Source organism: Urocampus carinirostris, chromosome 7 (assembly GCF_059441175.1).
Source record: "Urocampus carinirostris isolate Australia breed hairy pipefish chromosome 7, RoL_Ucar_1.0, whole genome shotgun sequence".
Lineage (NCBI taxonomy): Eukaryota > Metazoa > Chordata > Actinopteri > Syngnathiformes > Syngnathidae > Urocampus > Urocampus carinirostris.
In genome coordinates this window covers 23,763,122-23,780,888 of record NC_142355.1, presented here as the reverse complement: position 1 = coordinate 23,780,888, position 17,767 = coordinate 23,763,122, and the positions used below count along the sequence as shown (strand labels likewise).

At 36.9% G+C, this 17,767-nt stretch overlaps 1 protein-coding gene across 1 annotated transcript in view; it reads right to left on the bottom strand.

Moving 5' to 3' along the window:
• tln2b (talin 2b) overlaps window positions 1-17,767 on the bottom strand; it is a 204,872-nt gene that overhangs the window by 94,117 nt on the left and 92,988 nt on the right. The window contains exons 9-12 of the mRNA XM_088340223.1: window positions 16,955-17,059; window positions 6,456-6,611; window positions 4,164-4,265; window positions 3,994-4,070 (exon numbers count right to left, since the gene is read on the bottom strand). Of these exons, the coding sequence (XP_088196349.1) occupies window positions 3,994-4,070; window positions 4,164-4,265; window positions 6,456-6,611; window positions 16,955-17,059 (440 nt within the window). The remainder of the gene's footprint in view (window positions 1-3,993; window positions 4,071-4,163; window positions 4,266-6,455; window positions 6,612-16,954; window positions 17,060-17,767) is intronic.

Here is a 17,767-nt window from a genome sequence, read left to right as displayed (position 1 = left end):
AAAAGCTAGGACAAAAACACTCTGTTGTTCTCAAATACCTCGATTTGATTTTTACACAAAATAAAATCAAAAACTAAATATAGAAATCAATTGCAAATACATGCATGAAATAATAATAACACTGGAGATTTAAAAGACTGGATAAACTACATGTAGTTGCTGACTAGAAAGACATGTTTATTTAGTCCAGTTGCCTATATGATGCGGCAGGGGTAAACCAGTGAAAGCTGTCGGGCCCTGCTGTTGAATAGAAGAGTGTGTTGTGTCACCCAGACCCGACTGACATGGCCGCTTTCTTGTGTCCCGTTTCATCTGGAGGGACAAAAGCATGACCAACACGGGTGCCAAGGTGCTTAACTTGTTTGGGTGTTTGGGCATTTTTTGTGTTTTTTGCTACCTTTTCCCTTTTTTATTTTCTTTGTTTTTGTGTATGTGTTTGTCTTGCTGTTGGTCACTCCTCTTGAGGGTAGATAGATATAGATAGCCTATATCTAAAGTTCTTTAACATTTAACTTTCTAAATATGAACGGAACTGTAAACGTGAACTGTTCTGAACATGACATCTTGATTACACCTTGCTAATGGAAATACGACCAAAAAATAACCCAAAAACGTCCACAAAACAACTAAAAAAATGACCATAAAACGACCTAATCAAAAGCCCATAAAATGACTGAAATGACCCAAAAAATGTCCAGTAAAAGACACAAAAACTATAAATAATAATAATAATCACGTAGTATACAAACATTTGAAGAATGTACGCGAACATATTAAAAATAACTGAAAAAAGTACCAATACATTTGGTAAAGAATAGAGAAGTGCTTAAAATATGCAAAAAAAAAAGAAAATTGTAAAAAAAAAGGCATTACTCAAAATTATTTAATGAAGAAAAAAAAAATACTAAAAAGTGACACAAAAAAAACGAGCCTAAAAGCAAAAAAAAAAGTTTGAGACCCCTGACTTGAGACTTGTCTTCGAGTGACCACTTGTCGATACGTGTTAATTGTACAAATATAATTTCATTTCAACCATGATGAAAGGGGTCATTATGAAAACTAAAATGCTAAAATAGTGGTTTTTGGTTTTATCCAATTTTTACAGCTCTGTCAATTTTTTAAGAGCTTTTCATCTAATGGTATGTGTTTTTGGAATTGTGTATGTTTGATCAAATTGAATTAACAATGAATTGATTCACAATACTTTGTACCAGTATGAAGTCACTGTTCTGCCTTTGAGATATATGGAGTGATCTTGAAACACCCATTTTGGTTAACATGATAATTATTTCTTGCTTAAAATAAATTTTTTAAAAAGCGCAGAATTTTGTCAGCAGCACAGACGCCGACTTTCGAATGCTCGTTGCAAATTCTTTTTTGTGGTTGCAAATCATTCACTAGCTGTCTAGCTGGCAAAAAGGTTATACTTCGGAATAAATGAATACATTTTCGTAGTGAAACCATATGTCATAATGTTAACTTATGTTCTGTGGGATAATTTTTTTAATCTAAATGTATTTATTTATTTTCAATTAAAGTAGTTTTCGTTCCATGCGGCTTATACTCCAATGCGCCTTATATATGAAAATTCTATCAGAAAAGACTATTCTTGGAGGTGTAACTAATAATCGGGTGCACCTTATAGTGCGGAATATACGGTAACATGTGTCAGTTTTCATTCGGTCTTTGTTGAGGTAAACGTGAAGTTCAATGTCACATAAAGAGCGCAACGACTGAAACCGAGAGCTTCTTGTAAACACTTCAGCTGTAATTAAAAAATGCCTACACTCATGGTGGTTGCCATGGCGAGTAAGCAGAGGCAGATAAATTATTACACCCAAAAATGTATTCCTCCTTGGCAACAAGGATTGTATTAATGAGGGTTTTTTTTCTTAAGGCGAGAGAAAGAAACAGCAATTTGTTAGGTAAGGAGAACATGGAGTCAACTGGCCCGAAATCAGCAGGGGCGTGATGCCCGATTCCACAGGAGAGCCCTGTGGATTTATGGTGAATACAAATTTCCAAGAGTGTGTGAGTGTATAAATGTTTACGTGCTCATATTTGTTGCCTTTTTTGGCCGATTTTTAGGATTTTACAATCACTGTTGGGACCAGTAGTCCTTATTAGGATGTTTTGTTGGTCCTCATGTGTCATTTTCAGGGGTAAGACTTGGTTTTTGCATGATGGACCTTCTTAACTGGGATTAAGCCAAAAACAAAATAAACGTGAGTGGGTGTGTGTATGGGTGTGTGTCATTTTTAGGATGATTACCTTAATTGTAGGGATTATAGTACCATATTTACATTCTAACGAACCCTTTTAGGGTAAAAACGTGGTTTTAGAGTCTCACTAAGCTTTGGCTCAGTTTAAGCGTTATTGGTTCAGATAGTTAAGGTTGGGATAAGGGGTTAAGAAATTAATTATTCAATACAATATCTTAACCAGAATAGAAAAACCCCAAATGTTTGTTTTAGGGTGTGTGCTTTGTTTATGTTACCTTCCTAAGCCCATTTTCAGGATTTCTACGGTCATTGTAGGGATTCAAAGATGGATGTCACTTAATTTTTTGCGCCTCAACCCAAAAAAAACTGAAATGTTGATTATTGGTCCAGCTCATTGTCGTGAGTTGTTTTCAAACACTGCCCTAAACCTAGACAAATGTAATATCACCCATAGTGACTCGGTCAAAAATGTAGGTGTTATATTTGATCCTAATCTGTCGTTTCAGTCACACGTGAAAAATATTACTAGAATAGCTTTCTACCCAATCCGTAATATTGCGAAAATTCGTTCGTTCCCAATCAGATGCAGAGGTTTTAATTCATGCGTTTATTACTTCTCGGCTTAATTACTGTAATGTATTGCTCTCTGGTCTCCCGATGTCTAGCTTTAAAAGTTCGCAACTGGTTCAGAATGCGGCAGCTACACTTTACACCAAGACAAAAAAGTTTGAGCATATTACTGTCATGGACTTTTTGGACAAATTTCAACATATTACTTATGTTTTCTTTTATTGATGTTCACTGTTTTGTCTACTGTTACCCAATGCTAAATCTATTGCATCCTGGTCTTCCTGGAAGGGGTATTACCACTTGTGAGGACCCTTCTCAAGGTTTCATATTTTCTTCGTGCTGAGGTTTTGAGTTTTTCCTTGCATGCATGTTAGTTTAAGATCAGGGGATGGTGTAATTGTAACCTGTGCAGTCCTTTGAGACATTTTGTGATTAAAGCTTATACAAATAAATGTGACTTGACTTGACATAAGGCAATTTGTTTGGTTGGTTAAGGTTAATGTAAGGGATAGGAAATGGATAACTGTACATCAATAAATATGTGTGTGTGTGGGGGGTGCTTATATTAGTTGCCTTCATAGGACAATTTTCCGGATTTTATCATCATTGAAGGTTCCTTTATTTCTTACTAGGAAATTCTAGCGGACCTAAAGTGGCTATCTCCCTTGGTTTATGATTAAAACATGGTTTTGGAGTTAAGGCTTGAGTTACACTTTGGTTAGGGTTAGTTTAAGGGTTAACATAAGGCAATCAGTTAAGGTAAGGATAAGGGGCTAGGGAATGGACTATACCAATAGAAGGTCTCAACAGGAATAAAAAACAAAACAAAAAGGTGTACAAGAAAGAGAGTGTGATAGAGCGCAAAACAAGCAACACATTAGTTTCCATCAGTCACACGTGCACATGGGAAAAGTGAAAGCAACAGCAGCCAGCTGGGAAATGAAAATGACTGCATATATTTATTTCCAAGAAGTGATGTCTTAACCTTTGTGATATCTTAACCTCTACACTTGCAATGTTAGTTTTCATAAGAATAATAATAACAACATAGCAGCTGGTGTAATTGCTCTGCAGGGATGTTGGGATCTCATCCTGTGACCATCAACTGACCCATTACATAATACGAAAAACTTATTAAGACTAACCATAAATAAAAGTGACATAAAAACAAGACACATGAATAAAGGAAAAAGGCTTTTACTTCTTAGGGGAAACAGATTCCTCCAGCATGGTGGACTCCTCGTCACCCTCAAGACCAAAACGATCCTTACTCTGTTTCTGTGGGCAGAGAAAAAATAACAATCAAGACCGAAATGTAAAAGAAAACAATGGGCTATCGACATAAAAAAAAGCAATCTATTTGGTGCCTGCCTTTTTCAGAATTATGTCAATATATCCAGCGATGAGCTGAGATATTTGTTCTCCCTCTGTAGTTTGGACAGAGTAGTAACTCTCCTGGTATTCGCCAAAGTCCTTCAGGCAAAACAGATATTCAAGGTCAGTCAATTGTGATAAAAAAACCAAAATTTTTTAATGACTTCCAAATACTTTTGACCCCTTTTATGTATAACACTATCACAGATGCAGGCGGCCTGGTAAATGATAGATAACAAATGACACTCTTTAAAATGTATCCCTCAAACTAAAGGAAGATCAAAGGGCCGTTTGTTTACAATATGTTAAATATTACTCCTAATTTTTTTCATGGGTCTAGTTGTCTTTCTTGTTGGACTGGATCTTGATAAACTACTTATAACTTTGCAGACCTCTGTTGACTCATGTCACTTTCTACTTCAAGTGAGCAAAACTAGTTGTTTTCTTTTTCAGTGAAAGTGTCATCTTAATCTATGCAGGAAACTAGAGTAATCTTCTTTGTCGAAATAAGACTATTTTATTTCTACACAAAATCACTTAAATCGTGGTTTCCCACGCCAAAACATAGCATAGCTTTCCTCTCCAATGGAAACTATCATCATTTTCTTTCACGGGAAAAACATGCATCATCCTCTTTTACGCCAAAAGCTAATGTTGTCTTTTACTACACTGAAAACTAGCATCGTCTTTTTTATTCAAAGCTGAAAACAACTTTGTCTTCTTCTATTATTCTGAAAACAGTTGTCATCTTCGTCTACGCTTAAAAGTAGCATGGGTGTTGTTTTATGCCCAAAATTATCTTTCTTCAACACCAGAAACAATCATTGTCTTCTCTGATCCTAAAAACTAGCATCTTTATCACCTAGATTTGGCATCATTTTCTTTTATAATTAGCTCAGCTTAATCCTCCTCTTTATGTTAAGGTAACTTTGTTGCGCTATTGTTTAACTCTTGTCATCTTATTCATTGCTAAAAACTGTCATCGTTATAACCCAGAATTAGCCTTATTTCCTTTTATGCTAAAAACTAGCTTAATCTTCGACTGTATGTTAACTTTATGTCCTTCAACACCCAAAATTTTAATTGTCTAAATATCGCGGTTTTATTCTACACTAAAATTGGCAACTTTAGCACATAAAATAAGAATAATTTTCTTTATGCCAATATCTAGCCTAGTATTCTTCTGTACGTTGAGATAACATTGTCTCATTCGACACCTAAAGTTAGCACTATTGCTTAACTATTGTGAACAACTAACATAATCTTCTTCTGTTCATTAAATTTACTTTTTTTCCTTCAACACCAAACATTTAGCAATATGGTTTTTTTGTACTGAAAGGCAGACAGAAAAAAATAAGACTTCTGTATGTTTTTAATATTATATTATTTGTTATGGTGGACTTTCATTTCACTATACATGATATTTTGCTAGCACAGCATTGATAATTTTTGTATGCCATTGTGGCAGAGAATACAGTCAATTAACTAATTGACTAACACATTTTTTTGGAGGCCTTCTCATGGCACGAGAAAATATACAGCAGAGAAGTCAGAAAACACTGGAAAAAAAAGAAGGCTGGTGGTGAAGAACATGTGCTAATAAGCATATCGGGGAGAGCTGGTCATTGTGGAATTTAAGCCAGAATAAGAAAGCAGAAACAAACTCATATAAAAAACACCAAACCCTTTCAAATCGGAAAAAAAGATATTCCCAAACTGGTTCAGAAAAAAAAAATCAGGAGAAATAATACATCTAAAGTGTGCACAATCCTTCAAAAGGATTTATGATTCTTTCCAATGAAAAAGGTCTGTTTTTTTAAATGCTCTTTGTGCAGGAATTCAAAAACAGAGAAAACTACTTTTAAAAGTCGGACTATAAATCAGCCATGTCAACCATACGGCCGAGGGCCACAATATTCTGAGTATGTAAAAAAAAAGAAATGAGTCTATGTCATTTTGAACAAAAGTTTGATTGTTTTAAATAAATGCAAACCAAATGCTTTCCCCAGCTGCCAGAGGGCAATGATGAGTGTGTCTAGCGTGATGAATTGGTTCAGTTGTAAAACTGTATTCACTCAACTGTTAAAGTAAACAAGTTACCACATTCAATGCCAAACATGATCCTTTTTTTCTCATTGTTTCTGAATAGATGCATACGTGTCAAACTTTTGCCGTTTCAGTCGATTTTATCACGCACTCTTTTTTTTTTTACGCACAAAACAGAGTTTGACATTCGTGCTATAAATGATAGGATTTGACAACTGTGTGACGCTGAGTGTCAGAAAGTACCAGGGTGAAGCTCTTGGGGGAGGCAGCCCATCTTTTGACAGTAGTCAGGGGCCACTCCTGCACCACATCCTTGGTCTTCTCATCCACTCGCATCACCGATTCTTTGGTTATCCCCAGTAGGCGTGGGACCAACTTATTTTTACCCTTCATCTTTTCCTAGCAGATAAGGAAAAAAAAACATCAGACCGTATTCACATGGGTTTCGAACACCTACGCAGTATGATTCATTTGGAGACGCGGATGCGGCGTTAATGCCTGTGGGGTTGCGAGCTTCGACGGCGCGCCGGGGCAGCTGCGAACTGACCCAGCAGATTTCATCCTTATTTAAGTGCTGCTTTATGGAGGAAGGGTCTCCCAAGGCTTTAGTCATTGTCAGCGCTTCGGCATTGTGCTTTATCCAGCACTCTTGCCTGAGCGCTTCCACCGACGCTCTGCACGCCAGAAAGCTATTAGATTGGAGCGAGAGCCTGCTTCAAGGCCTACAGTTTGGAGTCAGCGGTTAGCATTCGGGATTTCGACGGTCCTAAGGAGCACTAGATTTACAAGTCCAGGCATAGCAACATTGCTGTATTTTGGCAGTTTCAGTTGACCAAACATCACATCACTTTTGATTTAGACTAGCATTTCTGTCAACCTCCATGGCTCCATGCCCTTACAAACAGTCGTATTTTCCCTTACAAAAGAAAAAATAATCTTACGCCATATATATATATATATGTGGCTTATAGTCAGGTGCAGGTAGTGTATCTAAAATTGTTTTTGTATTCGTCCAGAAATTACGGTAGTCTCGTTATCTCATCTGTATTTTTTGTCTTTATTTACATATTTATGCTAGAATGTCAAGACAAAGCTAGTTGTAAACTATGTACACTATGATGCAATCAATGACAATTCCAAAAAAGAAAAACAAATATTATTCTATCTATCTACCCTGGTCATATCCCTCGAGAGCGGTGACCGACAGCAAGACAAACACATACAATAACAAAGAAAATAAAAAAGGGAAAAAATAGCAAAAAAACACACTCCAAAAATTTGGACCATGGCCAACCCAAATGCCTAAACACCCAAACAAGTTAAGCACCTCGGCACCCAAGTTGGTCATGCTTTTGTCCCTCCAGATGAAACGGGACACAAGAAAGCGGCCATGTCACTCGTAAATACAGTGGAAGCTAAAGCTCCTGTTGGTTATAGGAATAAGTGGAGAGGTGCCGTAAAAGGATAGTGGGATATTTAGACAAGTTCTAAGGGATGGGCAGGGCACCCGTATGATGCAGCAGGGGTAAACCAGTGAAAACAAACATTAAATAAAACTAAAATAAAACAAATAAGAAAAAAAAATTATGGGCTCAAAGGTTGTACGATGGTTGCGAAGATGGCTAATCATGTATCTATCAATTATTAATTATTTTTGTTTTTTAAGCAATACCTATTGTGACCTTAAAAAAGCAATTTGGCTTTCATGTGGAAAAACCTGTGCCTAGAATGCAGGAGCAACTCAAAAAACAAACAAACAAACAAAACAAAAAAAACAGCGAGAGATGGCAGTGTCAAGGACGGAAAAACAGGTCGATAGCCGGGACAGGAGAGCAAAAATACGTCAGAGCCAGAGACAAACGGGAATATCAGGAACGGACGGGTGGAAAAACGTGTGCAAAAACAGGACAGTCGGGAATCCGGGTCAAAATGCTTGCCTTGTAACAACAGATGTTCATTGACGGACTGACAACCGGGGAATGACAGGACTGGGCTCAAAGAGGAACAGGGAACTAATCAGGTAGCCTGCAGCGGATGGCGTCAAATGATGCTAATCAGTAATCATGACAAAATAATTGTAAAGACATTTAGCGGGATGACTTTATTTCCTCATACAAAAGGGTAGATGATTTAAACCACCTTTGTTCCTATAATGTAATAATTTATAAAAATGCAACTAACATTAAACACAGACATTTTATCTGACAAAAGTTGGTTGGTCTTATCCCTTAACGACTAGATTCCAATAAATACAAGGGATGTAAAAATAACACCGTGGCAAACACTCAATCTGAAAATGGTCCAAAATTAAACCACGAGCTCCAAGGTATGAAAAATGTTCAGAAAGTGTTAATTAATATTACTGTCAAATGTTCGCTCTGGCTCAAGTACAAATGCGAATTCTGACTGCTGGCAGAGCATACTCACTGTTAATTTCGTCCAATTTAGATGGGATCAGGTTGAGATTGTTGTGCCATTGTTAATATGAAATAATGAAAATTTGTTGGATCAATTTTTTATAATCCGTGAAAACATTCTGGAGAAACACCAGACAGTAGAGAATGTAACTGAAAAAGATCTCCAATGTAATTAAAGGGATTAAAGAAAAAAAATGAACCAAATTCTATCATCAATAATTCCAAGGCCAGAAATGTAATGTCTATAGAAAACACAAACATATTTAGAGTCTATTTTTTAGCATTTCATTGGAAGATTGCCAATTTTTGAATCAAAAAAGAACAATTGTCAACCCTTTTTTGTGGTGAAGCGCATTTTTGTATTTAAAAATCTTGAGGCACATTATCCATTGACATTCATTTAAAAATAACTCAAGGCGCTGGGAAGCACGGCACAGTTCTGAGGTCATAGAATCGAACCCTGTATGGAGTTTGCATGTTCTCCCCGTGTTGCATGGGTTTCCTCTGGGCACTCCTTTCTACTCCCACATTCCAAAAACATACATGTCAGGTTAATTGGCTGGTCCAAATTGTCCCTAGGTGTGGATGAGTAAGTGAGTTGTCTGTCTCTGTGTGCCCTGCGACTGGCTGTGTCCCCTGTAGAGGTAAGATCGGGCCAAAAAAAAGCACCCGAGCCCGACCCAGGCCCGAGGGGTATTAAACCCGACCCGGACCGAGCCCGACTAATTAACTGGATTTGCTGGCCCGGCCCGAGGGGGCCCGAAATTACATATTTTATTTATAAGGAGGGGTGATTTATGATAACAAATTAAACTCTGCCTTTTGTTACAACATCTAGGCCTAAGTTAAATAAAACTGTATAAACATTTACATCTTTTATATTTCTGTGTCTGCACTGCAGATGTTACATTAAGCGACAATCTGTCATTGACGGTTTTTTTTTTTTGAGGTAGCGAAAACATTTAAGGGCGTCCGTCATTTTGACGACTTGATCATTGGGCCATAATCCACAGCAGCAGTAGTAGTACGTCCTTAAGATTTTAGCGCAGCACTTTCATTCAGGGGGTGTTGACGTGTTGTGCCCTTTTCCGACTCCTATGCAAATTCCCGCCCCCCCCCCCCCCCCCCCCTGATCGTATTCTATATAAAACGCTTATTAAAACAATAAAGCGAGCTAATTATAATAATTGGGAGATCCTAGTCTATATAACGCGTTTATTTAAACAATAAAGCGTGATTTTATTCTGCAAATTGCGTTTTTTAACGCGGATGAAAATGTCACCAACGTCAATGTACGCTTCCGACAAAAGCGATCGTATTCTATATAAAACGCTTATTAAAACTATAAAGCGAGCTAATTATAACAATTGGGAGATCCTAGTCTATATAACGCGTTTATTTAAACAATAAAGCGCGATCGTATTCTACAAATTGCGTTTTTTAACGCGGATGAAAATGTCACCAACGTCAATGTACGCTTCCGACAAAAGCGATCCTATTCTATATAATACGCTTTAAAACAAAATAAAGCGAGCTAATTATAATAATTGGGAGATTCTAGTCTATATAACGCGTTTATTTAAACAATAAAGCGCGATCGTATTTTACAAAATGCGTTTGTTAATGCGGATGGAAAAGTCACCAACGTCACTGTACGCTATGATTTCCGCAATCACAACTAATTGTACACAAATAATATTTATTTGATTTACTATATTCCTTGGTCTAGTATCCATACATAGTTTAAGTATATATTTTTAATGAACATATATTTATAATTATTAATTAATTTAAAAAAAAAAAAAAAAAAAAAAAAAAAAAAGCAGGACCGAACCCGACCCGACCCGACCGTATGACTGACATTTCAGGCCCGACCCGGCCCGAAATTGCCTCGGGTTCAGGTTCGGGCTCGGGCTCGGGCCATAAATCTTAGGTCTAGTCCCCTGCCCACTGCCCGAAGATAGCAACCCTATTGAGGATATGCCCAATTTCGTTGTCACAATATGTTAGCCCATTTGTAGCAATGACAATAAAGGTATATTCTATTCTATTCTATTCTATATGCGGTGCAGATAATGGATGGATGGGACTCCTGGCTTAAATTATGATGGAACCTAATAAACCGTATAAAGTGTTTCTAATCATTTGTGTATCAGTCTTTTTCTCAATTGTTTAATATACAGGTAATTCTTGATTCTGATATAATTGGAACATTGTATCTGGATGATGAGAGAAATAAAAATGTATGTCAATACATCATTGAAAAGAGAAGAAGATGCTAAAATATTACTTTTATACTTTTTTGTGAAGATAAAATTGGATTATTTCCTGCTGCACACCAGACAAGGTCTCCCAGCACGCTGTTTGAAAAATACCGCATTAGTTGTCCATTTCAAAAGGGCAACTTTGACCGTTATTTTCCGAAATCCATATAAAGTTTTGTTGCTGCTGGAGCGCGATATTGTCATATCTGTGATGTTTACAGCAAAAGAGCTGCTGCCAAACAAATGCCTGTGGTGTTTAAAGACTGCCACAAGATAAATGGAAGTCTACAAAATACTCTCAGACCTCATGTCAACAAAACCCACCTCTGCTAGCAACACAGCGGAGTTGCTTTGAATTATTCAGCACCATTTTCTGTCCTCCATTGCTATATTTCCTCATCATCACACAAAGAAGAGTGTTGCTACATATAGATCCTTGCACCCTGTTGTATATGCATATATATATATATGTATGTATATATATATATATATATATATATATATATATATATATATAGAAACTCAACCTTTTGACTTGGTTTAAATACTTCTATTTACACTTGAAAAATTGATAGATTTATTCCTTGGTTTATTTGGTTTTCTGTCAGATGATTCTGTATGTTGGGTTTGTATAAAGAAACAATTGAAGCATTTTTAACGAAATCAGTCCAGAATTTGGGGGGGGATTTCTTGTTTGATATGAATCATCAAATACAGTATCAAATAAAATCGATTTTATTGAAACCCAAAAAATATTTGGGTAAGTCCAAATTTTGGGGTTGCCACACGCATTAAAGAGCAACTCCATGGAGATTAACACAAAAAAATTGATCATTTATCGTCGCAATTTTTTCAAACGTATTTTAGTGTTGTTATTCACGATTGGACCCTTTTTTGTTGGGTTTTATTGCAACTAAAAATGATCCTATTGTTTGGAAAGTTGGGTTGAGCAAAAGATATACATTTTTTGTTTGATTAAAAATAAATGAGAGTGTTGGGGGGTGTTCAAAACAAAAACAACAACTAAATAGATCCTGGCTTTTAGTGTTACAAAATACCAGCCAATAGTTTGGGTTATTTCAACACAAAAAACCCTATTGTTTGGAAAGTTGGGTTGAAAAAATATATTCTTTTTTTTGTTTTGTTTTAAAAATAAATCTGAGTGTTGGAGGGTGTTTAAAACAATAACATCAAATAAATAGATTCTGGCTCTTAGTGGTACACAATACCAGCCATTATTTCAACCAAAAAGACCCTATTGTTTGAAAGGATGGGTTAAATATATATATATATATCTCATCTCATCTCATCAGCCGTACCGCTTATCCTCATTAGGGTCGCGGGGGGGCTGGAGCCCATCCCAGCCATCTCCGGGCAGTGGGCAGGGGACACCCTGAATTGGTTGCCAGCCAATTGCAGGGCACACAGGGACAGACAACTCACTCGCTCATGCACACCTATGGACAATTTGGACCGATATATATATTTTATATATATATACATTTTTTTTTTTAAATATTTTAAATGTTGGAGGGTGTTCAAAACAAAAACAACAACTAAATAGATCATGTCTTTTAGTGTTAGACAATACCAGCCAATAATTTGGTTTATTTCAACCAAAAAGACCCAGTTTTGTTTTTTTTGTTATAAACTAGCTAAACCAAGTTATTTGGGGGGAACTGTCTGTTGAGCCCTACTTTTCAGGGTGTCAAAAACAAACGATTTTCATTACATTTTTTGATGTTTACTTTAACAAAATGACCCTTTTAGTTGGTTCAGAATGTAGGAGTTTTGATGAACTAATAAAGAAAAAACATCATGATAAAGTTTTTGGGCAGTGACTCATACAAATTGACCTAGTTTTTTGCACAAACTAGTCAAATGTGTTAATTTTTCGAGGTAGTACGGGAGGAAAAAAGGAGGAGAAATTATAAAAAATCAACACAGATTTTAATGTTTCAAAATACAACCCAATATTTTACGGTACTTCAACCAAAAAGATCCAGTTTAGACGAATTGCTTTATAAACTAATAAGTTATTTTTCTTAAACAAAAAAAAAACAAAAAACACATTTTTGGGGTTGCTTTATGTTGAGTCCTTATTTTTAGGTTGTGAAAAGCAAACGTCTGGTATTTTTTGGGCGTTTAAATAATATGACCTGTTGTATGCAGGTTTCAGTTGCAAAAATATACCCAGTTTTCTAGGTTTATAGAAACAGCAAGATATTTAGGTGGTTCAAACAAAATGTGTATTTTTTAAGATTCAAGATTCAAAGTGTTTATTGTCATATGCACAGTAAAGAACCACGATTCCCTGCACAATGAAATTCTCACTTTGCTGTCCACACAGTTGCCAGCTAAATAAATCTAAGAAACTATATACATAAAGGAATATTACTGTCATGATTACCAGTGTGAATCACCTGTGCCCGCTCATTTGGCGCCAACCGCTGCGGGTTCCGATTGGCTCCCTGTCCCTATTTAAACCCAGTCCTGTCAATCCTCTGTTGTCAGTCCGTCAGCTAACCTCTGTTTATACAAAGCAAGGCTTTTTCGGCCCTGACTCCTGCCTGTCCATTTTTGCTCCCGTTTGTCTCCGGCTACGACCTGTGTTGATCCCCATCAAGTCTGCTCTCCCGTACCGGCTTACGACCCATTTTTGATCCCGACTACGTCTACTCTCCCGTCCTGGCTCAGGACTCATTTCCGTCCCCGACCACGCTTTGCTCTCCCAGTCCCGATTACCGACCAGTTTTTCCGTCCCTGACACCGCCGTTGCTTGCTATAAAAGACCCATTTCCGTGTTCGGATCACAGTCCGAGTCCGAGAGCGACTTTCTTCCCGCATCCAGTGAACACCGGATCGTGGGCCCAGCCCTTCCTATTTCTTTCAATAAAACTTGTGGTAAACGTTACGCAATTGGGTCCTGTTTCCGTTCTGGTCCTGATAATTACAAATATCAAAAAGATAAAAATACAAGATTAACCCAAGATGAATTAAGACAATAAAGCAGCTCCGATTGTTCTCGATTGTTCTCAGCTCAGGGATGCTGCTGGAAATGTGAATTTCCCTTCGGGGATGAACAAAGTATCTATCTATCTATCTATCTATCTAAAATGACCTGCTTGATTTTTTTTAATAGAATATTTTAGTTTTGTTTTGTAAAAAACTAATTCTGTGATTTTGTTGCAATCTAACATTTGTGTTTGTGTCCACCTTTGACCCAAATTGGATTACCTCTGGTTCGACTACTCTCCTGAATTCATGTTCCAACATGCTGAAGACAAAAAGTTCTCATGACACCCGCTGGTATGACTTTATTCTGATCTCATGCACCAGCGTCATAAAGCAGAGAACGACAAAATTGCTTCTGTCACAAGCCCATCAGGGGCCGCACGACTGCACAGCTCATACTCAAGCTTGTAATTAGTTGTAATAAGCCTCAAGTATTTTATGATGAGCTTTGGTAGATGATGAAAAGTCTGCAGAAAAATACACAATAGAGAATTTTTAATAATAAACTCTTTTTCATAAAATCTTGCCGAGGGACAGAGAGCAAAAAAGATAGCTGGCTGTTGACGTTACAACTCCCGAAAAATGAATAATTGGCAATTATGGGTTTTAGCCTTAAAAAAAAGACTAACAGACTAATGAAACTGCCTCAAGAATATGGACACATATTTAATTAAAATATGAATTCTTAGCTTGGTCAAATGCTAAATATTGTCATGTTTAATATCATCAAACATGACAAATGCATCTGAAAGGCGACAGTTTTGCTAGGCGACAACAGTGAGTGATTTATCTGGTGAAAATAATTTAGTCTTTTGCCAGGGGGTCACCAATGTGGTGTCTGTGGGCACCAGGTAGCACCCTAAAAACAATTAAGTGGACCGCAGACCTGTTCGGAAAGTATTTCCGCAGTGATGGGTCTTAGTGATTTTCTGGGAAACGTGCTTTCTACCCGGCGTGAGGAATCATTTACATAAAATAAATGATACATTTTTCCCAAAATATTTTAATGTTAGCCTATACTCTATATGTTTTAATAGTTGACTGAACATTTTTAACTTTACTTGGAATTATTACAACATGGTAATAACATATAAAATACCATAGTTGTCAGGATCTTGGACACCACTGTATTACAGACGGTGCCAAGTGGCAGATAGACCAGTCCCTCATTACCCGTACCCGACTGTAATCAAGAAACTGGTGTTCAAGGACTGTGCCGACAGCAAAGGCTGTCAGGTCATTGTCTTTCACGACCATTGTCATTTCCATTTCCACTTTCATGTTTGGTTTGTTTTTTCATTTCTGGTTCAGACATTTTGTTATGAGTTTTGTGATGGCTTGTTGTTTATGAATTTGTTTCTGAGTTTATGATTAAACATGATCTTTATTAAGTATCCTGGCTTCCCATTTTGATCCACCCGCACAAAATTTGATAATAGGGAAAACATGGTAATAATGTTAAAGGTTTTTGAATGCATATTAAACTGGTAGCCCTTTGCGCTAATAGGGAGCAAAAAAAAAGCTCTTCTCTTCCAAAAAGTTGTACACAGTAAAACAAACAAAAGCGGCAGTCTGCATTGCGAAAATGCATAATCTCTCAACTGTCAGCCTCAAACCCTCACACCCAGAACACGTTTTCTTATTTATCTGGCCCCACTCTCTAACTCACTCATCCGATGACAAATCATGAAAATCTTCATGGTCCTAATATAATCTGTGAAAGCAATGACAAAATTGTGCATAGTGCGAAGCACATCCTCCATCTGTAATTTATAAATAGTCAATTCATGTTATTTACTGCATCAAATGGCAGCTTTGCAAATCTATTATGCATTTTTGCAGTGGAGGCAGTGGGAGCATCTGATTGGATGAGAGGGCTGACGGCAGAAACGTGCATGCTGCAGGACTTGAATGCTCTTTAAAATGTTGTAACTGGTTCAAACATGATAGGATTGTCTTTTTAAAACAAACAATGGCTCTTCAGGGAGAACCAGGTATTATAGAGGGTGTTGCAAAAGACACTCTTCAGTTATAGTTTTTACCAACAATGGTTTTGTATAATCTATAAATAAGAGAAATAAAATTGTGAGACGGAACTGGAGTAGTAGCGGAACCGAGCAAGCGTGTGGATGAGAGGGTACTCGGTTGGTTTGGGCACATGGAGAGGATGGGTGAGGAGCGAATGTTGAAGAGGATCTACAGAGCAGAAGTAAACAGAAGGAGACCAAGATGGATGGTTTTAAGAGTACACTGCCGGAAAGAAGTCTGAATTTAGTGGAAGCTAGAGCTCTTGTTGGTGATAGAAATGAGTGAAGAGGCATTGTGAAAGGATAGTAGGATGTTTGGACGCGTTCTAAGGGATGGGCAGGGCACCCATATGATGCGGCAGGGGTAAACCAGTGAAAAATATTGAGCCCTGCTGTTGAAAACGGGAGTATGTTGTGTCACCCTGACCCGAGTAACATGGCCGCTTTCTTGTGTCCCGTTTCATTTGGAGAATAAAAGCATGACCAACTCAGGTGCCGAGGTGCTCAACTTGTTTGGGTGTTAGGGCATTTAAGTTGGCCTTGGTCCAAGTTTTTGTGTGTGTTTTTTTTGCTATTTTTCCCTTTTTTATTTTCTTTGTTATTGTATGTGTTTGTCTTGCTGTCGGTCACCTCTCTTGAGGGATATGACCAAGGTAGATAGATAGATATTTTCTAAATGATTACATGAAATATGCTTATTACATTTGGTAATTAAAAATATTTATCGATTTTATCATGAAAATGTCAATGAAGGAAAAAGCCAATGTAAAAATGTAAAATTTAAAAAAAAATACTGTATTTAATCTTTTTTTGGGGGAAACATGGCATATATTAGATCTAATTTTAAGTTTTCTTTCTTTCTTTGGACAATTTACTGTGTGACACTAGACAAGGTTTGACGGCGCCACAGGTTGAGAAACGCTACAAAATAATAATAAAGATTTTTGTCGACCACTAAACAATTGGATGGCGCCTTTACGAAGAGTCTCTCGAAGTAATATTTTATACTTAGTTCTTACCTTCACGAGGAAAAACGACACTCCGTATGTTTGCAATGATCTGGCCAACTTGACGTATTTGACTTTAGCTTCTATCTCCGTCATCTCTCCACAGTTTTTATGATCCTGTAAAGAAACATCATTGTTAAAGGTGGTGTCCGTAACATCAAAAATATATTAACGCCATCTTCTGGCTGAAATCTTGCAGGTTCGTACGTGTCTCTCCCAGACGTGTTCAAATAAATTCTTCCTTTTTTCTTCTTTTTGGGAGTTTGTGTTGGTATTTGTACTTTATTTAAAACAGTCTTTTTTCTTAATTTCACCATTTTCATCCTAGAATAAATGAAAACCACCAGCAAGCACCCCTACCCCCGGCTTCTAACATCCAGCCTAATGCGCTGAGTAGCGGATGATAAAAGTATGATAAAAGCAGATAGACAAAGTGAAAAAAATTAAATAAAGGCTTGTATCATATTAAATAATTATATTTAAAAAAATATATATTTTTGAAATGAATTACCACCAAAGGCGCCAAGCAATGCACAATGTCCTTTTAATTGCAACCCAAGCGTATTAATGTTTTATTTATTCATGATTGATTGATTTTTAAATACATTTTCAATTTCTTTTTTCTTTTATTAAAGATCTTATTTTGGTTGGGAATTTTTGAGAACATTGGGAGGTTTGTATCCAAACTTCTTTGAGGAGAACCTGATTTGACCCACGCTCCGGCAGACCCCAGATAAAGAGTTCAAGACCCCTGCACTTAACAGTACAATCAAGTCATCAAATAATACACACTGCCCCTTTATGAAACACTGCTCTAGTGTACAT